At 36.2% G+C, this 10,094-nt stretch overlaps 1 protein-coding gene across 1 annotated transcript; it reads right to left on the reverse strand.

Moving 5' to 3' along the window:
- Positions 1-2,510: 2,510 nt before the first annotated feature.
- LOC104227246 (calcium-dependent protein kinase 10-like) lies at positions 2,511-7,456 on the reverse strand. Its single transcript, XM_009779461.2, has 7 exons — positions 6,655-7,456; positions 6,321-6,464; positions 6,094-6,246; positions 5,000-5,115; positions 4,582-4,749; positions 3,211-3,441; positions 2,511-2,909 (listed from the first exon to the last, which is right to left on the reverse strand). Exons 1-7 carry the CDS (start codon positions 7,283-7,285, stop codon positions 2,736-2,738), a joined length of 1,617 nt encoding a protein of 538 aa, XP_009777763.1. The 5' UTR covers positions 7,286-7,456; the 3' UTR covers positions 2,511-2,735.
- Between the last annotated feature and the right edge of the window lie 2,638 nt (positions 7,457-10,094).

Below are 10,094 nucleotides of genomic sequence, written 5' to 3' on the forward strand. Positions count from 1 at the left end.
AGATGCAACAGGTGGCGAACGCGACTTCACAGCCAGCCAAGTATGCATACTTCGTCAGCATCAAGAAAACTTTATACAAATAGGGGGAGAGTTGCGCTGGGAAAACATTGAAAAATCGGCAAACCTCCTCCGCTAGCAGAAGGAGAGAAAGAGTATAACCAATCAAGAACGGATAGACATAGAAGGCACAGTATCCGGGTCAATGAACCTCCATAATGTCGCTTTCGGCCAGAACGATTTCGACGTGGAGAGGAATGCGATATTTGGATCGGAGGTCGGCTATGTGAGGCGGTCCAATCTTAGAAAGTCTCTAAGAAGGAGCAGACTCCTTTGGAAAATCATTCATAACCAAAGGGTTTTTGGGGACTATCTCCTCCGCGGTAGGGAAGCTTTTATCCTCTTCGGTCATGAATTCCTCACCACCGGGAGGAAGGGACACCGATAATAGAGTGGCATCAGAAACCTTATCGTGAATGTGAGGAGATTGTGACATATTTCAGTAATGAAACATATGCAAAAAAGTCTGAAGAAGGAGATAACAACTGGGTAAGAAAGAAAGGACTAGAACTGAAGAAGCTGCGGGAAATCAAAAACAGAAATTGGAGAAGAAGATCAGAGAAGAACAATACTCATGCAAAGTGAGGAATGGGGAAAGCTTCCGAAAAATGACCCCCCCCCCCCATCTATTTATAGGGTTGGATGGCGCGAGAATCGGAGTAAAGGACCGTTAATGGCACCAAAATTGAAGTGGCAGACGCCGAGACGCTGCATCAGGAAGACCTGTAATGATGACACGTGTGGCCATGACGCCACCTCACATTTACCACACCAACCGCAGCCTCGCTAGTCACGCCGTTTTCTCGACCTCGGCCGATTCGACTTATTTAACACGACCAAACTTCTCTTAAACGGACATGAACCAGGTCCGCTTATCGAGGGCATGCAAGACCACGACCTCAACAAGCGGAGGGACTAACTGTATTGGTCTAAATTTGGCGACTTGGTAACGGTAGATAAACAGGATCGAGGACGGGGTCGACCACTGCGTAATAGCGGAAAGCCGTCTTCGAGAGGACTGTTGTCAAGAACGAGCAGTTGGAGTAAAGAAATAACGGTAGGATAGGTTCAGAAATGGAGACAAGGAATATCCTTTGTATATTCCTTATTTTGTACTTTTTAGGGTTTCTTGAAAATATCCCTTATAAATAGGAAGAGATAGAAAACAAAAGGGGGATCTTCACGTTTGGATAAGAGCATATTGTAAAAGGTTGACTAGAAGGAATATACAAAAGTTGTCCTGTTTACTGATTATCTTACTGAAGCATACGTTGTTTAACCTTTGTTCACAAGATCCAAAGATTCCTTATCCATCTTCACTTCTCGTTTTTCCACGTCGCTGACAGAAGAAAGAACCATCCAAATCATATAATAATTGGATGGTAGATTCTTTCTTATTACATTTATTGTCATTATCTACATTTATTGCATGTTCATGTTACAATATTTATGGATAATCATTGAGCTCAAATCTGCTATTTAATGCTCTCAAACATCGTTCATCTTACCAATATCATACAATATTTAATCTAGAATTTATTATATTTATCTAAGATTCACCCTTCGTTTCATCATTAACTAGTTTAACAAAAAGTTTAATATTTTTTGGTCAAACAAGATCCCGCTTAGACATATGACATCAAGCAATCATCGATGCGCTTAATCTCAGCAATGCACATCGTACTTACAAAAGAATAACCAAGAAGCTAGACAACTATTTTTCTCCAGAACCTTGGTATAACTGCAATTTTACGTGTTAAATAGCAAATAGTCGCTTACTCAACCGTTTAAACTAGAAACAGCCGACTGATATATAATATATGTATAATCTATCTATGATATGTATATAATCGTATATAATCTACGTAAACTGGCTAAGAAAAGTAAACAGTGTATTCGACCGGCAATTTGTGTAAGTACTCCAATGAAACAAAAATGAAACTAAATTGCACCCCCCCCACCCCCACCCCCACCCCCCACCCCAAAAGCCCACATCAGTGTCTGCTGACATAACCGCCCAAATGTCAAACGATGAGTCTCATACAAGTAATACTAGTTACTCCATATTAGTCAAGTAAAATTTTTACTGCTCTAGAATCTAGAAGTTAACAAGTGGATGTTGAATTTAATCAACCTGAAAGGAATAGGAAGAATATGATTTAGTTCTCTAATTGGAAATTGGAATAATCGAAAACGCATAAATTCGTAACCAAGAAGATTGAGGAAAATAAAGGAAATTTTCATTCATTCCGAGGAAGGACATCTGCAGTGAAGAGTTCACATGCAGTCTCAGGAAATCATAAATACAAGGCTTTACATGAAACATTCGTGAGTTTGCAACACATATACAAGAGTTATACAAATATGTAGAACTTCTAAAAGAAAACATACAAAAGCCTTAAAACAAAGCACTGATCTTCATGTCATCCGCCGAAGTTCAAAACACTTCTTCATTTTCCCCTATAGCCAAAAGGAAATCCCAGTAGTACATCCCAATAATACCTACATACTACTCCCAATCGCATTCTCAAAGCTCAATTCACAAAGATCTGATCTTCTGAATATCAATATTTTCAAGAATTGGAATTCGATGATGATCGGATTAGCTTTGATCTGCTGTGAAACCCATTAAAACAACCAACGGAAATCATTAGAATGGTAAAATGAAGCCTTTTAACTTAAACAGCGATTGTTTGGCCACTGAGCACATCCTGAAGCTGGAGAGACCCATCCTTCATTAGATTAACACTTAAGCTCTTGAATCTTTCTCTTGAGTATTGCCGAGATGCCTTTCTCCAATCAGTTCCTGTCTTCATCATTGCTACGAACTCCTCATAACTGATTTGCCCATCCTGAGAAAAAGTACAAAATTCAACAACGATGTAAAACTGGTGTGACACATCAGAGCCAGGAGAGAGTGGAAGGGGAAATAAGCGTTGATAAATTCAGGAGCGCAGCATTTTGCTTTTCATGCTACATTCCTAAAGCAATTCCTCCTTTTTTGGCGAATTTTCTGTCTAAATGTTCAACATTTGACAAGATCGAACGAACTTCTTTAATGTTAAGAAGTCTTTTAGCTTGTTTTTTAAAACATATTGAAAGAGCAAGGGAAAGAGGCAGGTCACTACATGGAGAAAAGAAGATGAGTCTAACCTTGTCTGTATCAACTTCGCGCATGATCTCATTCAGTACATCAGTATCGCATGCACCTGATTCATCTTCTAGAGCTTCTCGTAGCTCATCAAGCTCAATATAACCGCTTCCATCTTTGTCAAAGAACATGAATGCTCTACGAAAATGCTCATCGTTTTCCATCCTCTGTAAGTGGATTATAACTGCTACAAACTCCCCGTAGTCCAGGACTCCATTTCCATCAACATCAGCCTTATCAAATATTAGTTTCAGCAACCGTCAGGCAAGATTATTTAGTTAATCTATTTCAGAGGACACAAAATTACAGTATCTGCAATAAGATTTGTTCAAAAGTCCATGTTCCAAACAGGAAAAAGCTTGAGAATTTGCATATAAAAGCTGCTTCACATTTTACAACAGAAAACTTGGGAATCATGGATGGCCTAAAACATTGGCTACAAATGTCAACCAGATTGTATTGGGACTTAAGAGAATGCAGAAAAACATTTAGTGAAGGCTATAGGATCAAATGTTGACACCATTCATGGTGTTAGAACGCATGCTTATACTTTTTCACACCCAGGTAGTAATGTAATGGAATCCCTTGCCTATTTAATACCCTCCATGCAATATCATGCTTAAATATAATGAAAGGAGGAGGAGAAATAGAAGGAAAAGAATCCCGAAATAAATGCAACATGCAGAGTCTTCAGAGCCAATATCTTGTGCAAAATAAACCATCTGACAGATGCGAACGAGTTACTTAGCAAAGAGAAAGAGAGTGTGTGTGTGTTCTGTGGAACAGCTTTTTCCCACATCCTGAAGGCACAGAGCTTAAAAGACACCAGACAACATTGCAGAACAACTTGGGTAGTTCCATGAAACACATCAGAATACATTTATCAGAAAGGACAGCAGAATCTGGAGGCGAGGCAAAAAAAAACGAGAAATGATGTAGAAGATGTTAGTTAGATACACAAATAGGCTTTACCTGCTTCAATGTATCATTGAGCTGAACTTTAGCAGTTAGTTCTAGTAGTAAAGGAGTGGGATACCAAGTCTAATATCAGACTTTTAGAATCAGATAAAACCCAACATAGAAGAGATGAAATATACACACATATTATGCATACATACATATTACACAAAAAACTGGGTGGATGCACATAGAGATTGGTAGAGTGAGAGAGTTAAATCTGAAGAAACTCACGCGGAACTACATGTTACAGCAGCACATACGAAAAACTAGGAAACATACAGGAAACTGAGTAAAATAGAAGCAAAATATGTTCTACTAATATTTTGGCATATAAGACTCGTAAATCTCATATACCAAAAAGAAGAAAGAACGAAAGACTGTTTCAACGTGTTTAAAAGAATAGTAATGTTTACCACATCCATCAGCAACTTCATCTCTGCTTCTGCTAACTGGGAACCCACTTTTCTAAGTCCAGTCTTTAGTTCATCATATGATATTTTTCCATCACCATCAGAGTCCATTAATGCAAACATCTCTCTGATTACTTCAACCTCTTCAAGTGTCAAGTGCTCAGCAATGACCTACGCAATTCAATTGGTGCAAAAACAATTCAAACTAAAGCACATCCACATAATGCTGCAAATAACTACACAAGCCGTAAAAGCCTTGGAAAAGACAGGACTAACGAGCCAACACATAATACATCATTTACAAGTTATACACCAGCTCTCTCTATCTCTCTGATTTAACCAAATAAGGCTCAAAAAGTTCCTGTTGGCCTTCAAACCAAATTTCAGATCTGTATATGCTTAAACAAAATTAAAGGCTTACCCGCAGTGCTTTCTTTTTGAATCTGTTCATGATAGAAAATTGCTTCAGTCTTGTCCTAACAATATCTCCCAGTGGAACATTTGAAGCCTTTTTTGCATGTTGTATCCAGGGGTGCTCTGCATTAAAGAAGACTGACTTAAAAGCTGCTTTATGACAGACAACTGATGATGCAGAAAATGGTTAGCAGTTTGAACAATCTTATATTATATAATCTATGTTTTTGTAAGTGCTTATCAACAAGGAAAAAAAATAAAAGAATAAACTGTCAGTAAGAATCAGCACTTGAATACGTTCAACTTGTCCCAATTACAGTAGTTCCCTTCTTCATAATTAGTCTTTCTAATAATTATAAGACATAGTGAAATTGGCTATCCCGCATTCATTTCTGATATTTGAGCCATGATCATAGAGGTTGACATCTCTAGAAGATTTGGCAGAACAAAGGGTGGGGGGGGGGGGAAGATTTTATAACTACCAGATGCTGGAGCAACCCTATTCGAGTAAAAGACAAAAATGTGCAAAGGTAAATAAACAGCTCGGATTTAGTTGATTAACATAAACAGTTAAATATTTTAGAAGTGAGCCATAAAGCAGTTAGTACAACGTAAAACCCTTGAAACTATTCCTACTAAAACAAATTTGATTCATAGAGTTGTCTATCCCATAGCTCAATCAAGTCGCAAACCCCAGTATATTTGATAAGATAAGAGTAAAAACATATGCAATTGCCATCCAGAAAATTAATAAACATTGGATTCCACAAATCAGTATGCTGATGGTGGATCCAGGAAATTTAAAGCCGGGATATCCTTTGGGAAAGCCTCATGTTTCCCCTGTGTAGTGGCAAAATGCACAAAAGAGTATCAGGAAACATGCCCACAATAAATCAGTCCTCATAGAATGTTGTGACAAAACATAAACAGTTCCTGATGCCTTCGAAGGATAAAGTCCAAATCAGACCCGCAATTTTCTTCTTGAAAAACAATGGTGAATTATCTGCAATCATCTTTTTGCTCAACACATAGTTTTCTGTATACCAAGGGAGCCAGATTTAATAAGAATTTCACCAACATTAAGTTGAAAAAAAAACTTACCAAGGACCTGTTGGGCTGTCAACCGCTTTTTGGTGTCTGTTTCCAGCATCTGTCTGACAAGACTTTTTGCACTCTCAGAAATTTGAGGCCATGGTTCCCTCTTAAAATCAATCACTCCCCTCAAAATTGCAAGAGCAACCCCTTGTTCAGTTTCTGCAAAAAGATTATCGGATTAAGAAAAGAACTTCTATACATCAGAACTCAACAGGAAACTGGAAAATACATACCAGCCCAAAATGGAGGAACCCCACATAACAAAATATAAAGGATGACACCAGCGCTCCAAATATCAACCTCTGGTCCATAATTCCGCTTCAACACCTCTGGTGCCATGTAATATGGACTTCCCACTATCTCAGAGAATCTTTCCCCTAATTACATTCCAAAAATTAGTAAGAATCAAACACTTCTTTAAGGATCAAACTGCTAGTCAAAAACAGACAAAAGTAAAAAGGACTCAATTTTTACGAGACAGAGGGAAAAAGTGTCTTTTTCATTAGCAAAGCTCAATCATACTAATTCATTTCTGGGTAAGAAATTGAAAAATAATAGAACTCATACCCGGCTTGAAAAAGACGGATAGGCCAAAATCAATGGCCTTAAGAGCAGAATGCTCTTTCTTATTAGCAAACAGAAAATTCTCAGGTTTCAAGTCTCTATGCATAACACCATTAGCATGACACATCCTTACAACTTCCGCTACAGTTCTTGCAACCCCAGCTGCAGCTCTTTCACTATAATGCCCTCTTGCTACAATCCTATCAAATAATTCCCCACCTTCACACAACTCCATAACCAGATGCACTGCTTCATTATCTTCATAAGTAGCTCTTAATTTAACAATGTTTGCGTGATCAGGTAAGCTTGACATTATAGCAACTTCTCTTCTTACATCTTCGATGTCTACAGCTGTACGGAGTTTCTTCTTGGATATTGATTTGCATGCCAGAGCTTCTCGGGTTTCACGATCGGTGCAAAGGTAAGTGACTCCGAATTCGCCCCGACCCAGTTCGCGGCCCAAGATGTATTTGTCGGATATGCGGGTTTTAGGGAAGAAGTCTTTGAGTACTCGGATCGGGGCGGGTGAATTGGAATACGGATTGGGTCTACGTTCTCGGAGCTTCTTTGGTTTTGTTTGAGGATCGGTTTTGGAAGCTTCTTCTGGTCTTATGCAAGCATTACAGTTGCCCATGGAGAATAAAAGTGAGTTGCTCCGCCGCTAGAAGTGGTTGCCGGAGGTCGTGGTTGCGGTGGAGGAAGAGGTCATGGCACGGGAAAGACTGCTATTTTTGAAGATTTTTGTGAGAGAAAGAGAGAGAAAACGCGGGGTCAGTTGAGTAGTAGTTTTTGAATAAAGTCCATTTATTACTAACAATACTGATAATTATACTCCTATTTTAATATTGACCATCTTTTGGACTTTCTTTAAATTAAAAAAAAAAAAAGAAAAGGAGATAATTTAATTTTAAGAAAAAAGTAAATAAAACAATCCTGAATTTTTTTTTAAATTTTCTATTATGCTGGGAGATCAAGAAAGGAAGGAGAAAAAGACAATAAGAATTGGACACACATTTATAAATGTGAAAATTTTCATGGATAGTCATTAGACTATAAACCTTGATGAAATATCATATGTTAAGATGTATTTCTTTTCTTTTTTTGGCACTTCATAAAATTAATAAGAGATCAGAAAAGGCTAATGTGATATTTTAACTATATAAGCTTAATTGGGTAGTTCAATTCCTATGTCATGGGGCTAATACTAGCATGATTGTTGGCTAACTTCTTTATGAAAAAAATTGCTATATACTTCGATGAAATTATATAATGGAAAAGTATGTTGGAAGGTTTTTCCCAACTGAAGAATGAAATAGAAATGAGCTATACTTTAGAGTTGGTCAACCACAAATTACAAATTCCCTTCTAGAAGTTCATATCCACTACATAATTCAAAACAAATCAAACATAAATATTTCCTCAATACGAATTTATACATTAGGGTAACTTTTACCCCATTACATAGTGTACAAGAAGATGATGAGAAAATTGCAGTTTCGTTGTTTGAAGGTCAAAGTTGTACTGTTTTTTTCCACAAGCAAAGGGAAGATGATGGACTATAATTAACACAGCCAGTCAATTATAATTTATTTGCCCTCTCTTTAGCTTTTTATTTTTATGGATGAGTTTACCAAGTCTTCCTCTCTATCCCCATCTACACCTACCAATGACTTTCATGATTGATTAAGGGACCATTCATATTCTCTCCAAGACTAGACCTACTGGAAATTGTAATACATTTTTGGTCACAAAAAAAAAAAATACAATAGTCAAGCTATCTTATTCTTATATTAAATTTTATGCAGAAAACGTAGTAAAAGTATTGTATACCACAGTAACAATAATCTCATGATCACATGAACATGAAATACAAAGAGCTTTAATTAACGAGAAAATTTAAGGGGAGAAAGTCAAAACATATGCAAGTAACAAGATGACTGTTGAATAAACTACTGCCAAATGGTAGGTGCCACCTTTTTTTTTTTTTAATATTAGTTCCTATATATATATATATTTGCATGAACCTAAGTCACGATTTTGGTGTGCTAGGTCATAGGTGGATTGGGTAATTTTGAAGAATTAAATATGAAATTTAAGGGTTGAGATTAATTTGTTATACCAGTATTAGATGAAGTTGTTGAACAATTTCATTGTTTGATGGCACATCAAATCCTAAAACACTACTACTACCAAATTAAACTTATTGGATTGGGAGAAAAAACATGATTAGATTAAGATGACTTTGTAAAAATCCTTTCAACTCCAACCTTTACTCCTGATGTAAGCTAAATTTCTGAATTCGTTCCCCTTCTATATAAATTATTCATTTTAAGTTAGTATAATTTTTCTATACAAAATACATGTCATATATTTATTAATGTGGTGCAATTAAAATTTTTATTAAATAAATGACCTTGATCACCCTAGTTACATAATCTATTTACTTTTTATTTTTTATTAGGATTTGAAAATGCCAACCACGTGTAGCGAATAAGAGTGTCGACTAGAGTGTTGGTCCTGAATATACACACACAACATACTTCATTAACAAATACTAGTAACATATTTGATATGCGAGTATAAAGTGGAATTAAAGAATTTAATCCGACTATGAAATTTTTTTGCAAGGTGGCCTGAAATTGCCAAGTATAAAAGGGATAGGTGACAAAAAAAATAGATAAATACATCGACATAATTAGGCAGGTAAACGGTCATATATTTGGATAGAGACCATTTGACCAAATGTCATTCTTGCTTTAACAAGTCAAAATATGGAAACTAGTTGGCTGTAGAATTCCGAAATTTCTCCAAAATAATTCTGCGCTAGCGTAGACTAATCACTTTGACTGCCAAGGAAAATGAGTTTCCCCTACCTCTGTACAGCTCGGAAGAAAAGAATTCACGAAAGCCACGTATTTCTATTCTACGTTATCATTATATTTTTGAATTTAAGAGCTCGTTTGGCCATAAATTTTTTTTCATTTTTTGCAAAATCAGTGTGTGGCTATAAAATTTTCAATTTTTCACTCGAAGATGAATTTTTGAATTTTTTGAAAATTTAAAAAAATTCCAAAAACTGTTTTTCAAAATTTTCACTCAAATAACTCACAAAAATTCAAAAACAACCAAAAATTATATTGATGTCCAAACATAACTCTAATTTTCAAATACCTTTTTTACTTGAAAAAAACTTTCACTTTTTCGAAAATTTACAATTCTTAAATACAAACGCCCACTAAGTATCATCAATTTATAGCGTAAAACATCATTCGTCTGAGGAACGTAAAAAAGAAAGATAGATCTTGTCATTTACATTTTTGTATGAAAATGATTTTGGTAATTTTTAAGTCCTGAATCATGTACAGATTTTTGTGCTAATGGAATGGTTGATGATTTGAGATTGACATGAGGCATAGAAACTTGTTCAAATACTTACTGTTGCT

Source organism: Nicotiana sylvestris, chromosome 3 (genome assembly GCF_000393655.2).
Source record: "Nicotiana sylvestris chromosome 3, ASM39365v2, whole genome shotgun sequence".
Taxonomy (NCBI): domain Eukaryota; kingdom Viridiplantae; phylum Streptophyta; class Magnoliopsida; order Solanales; family Solanaceae; genus Nicotiana; species Nicotiana sylvestris.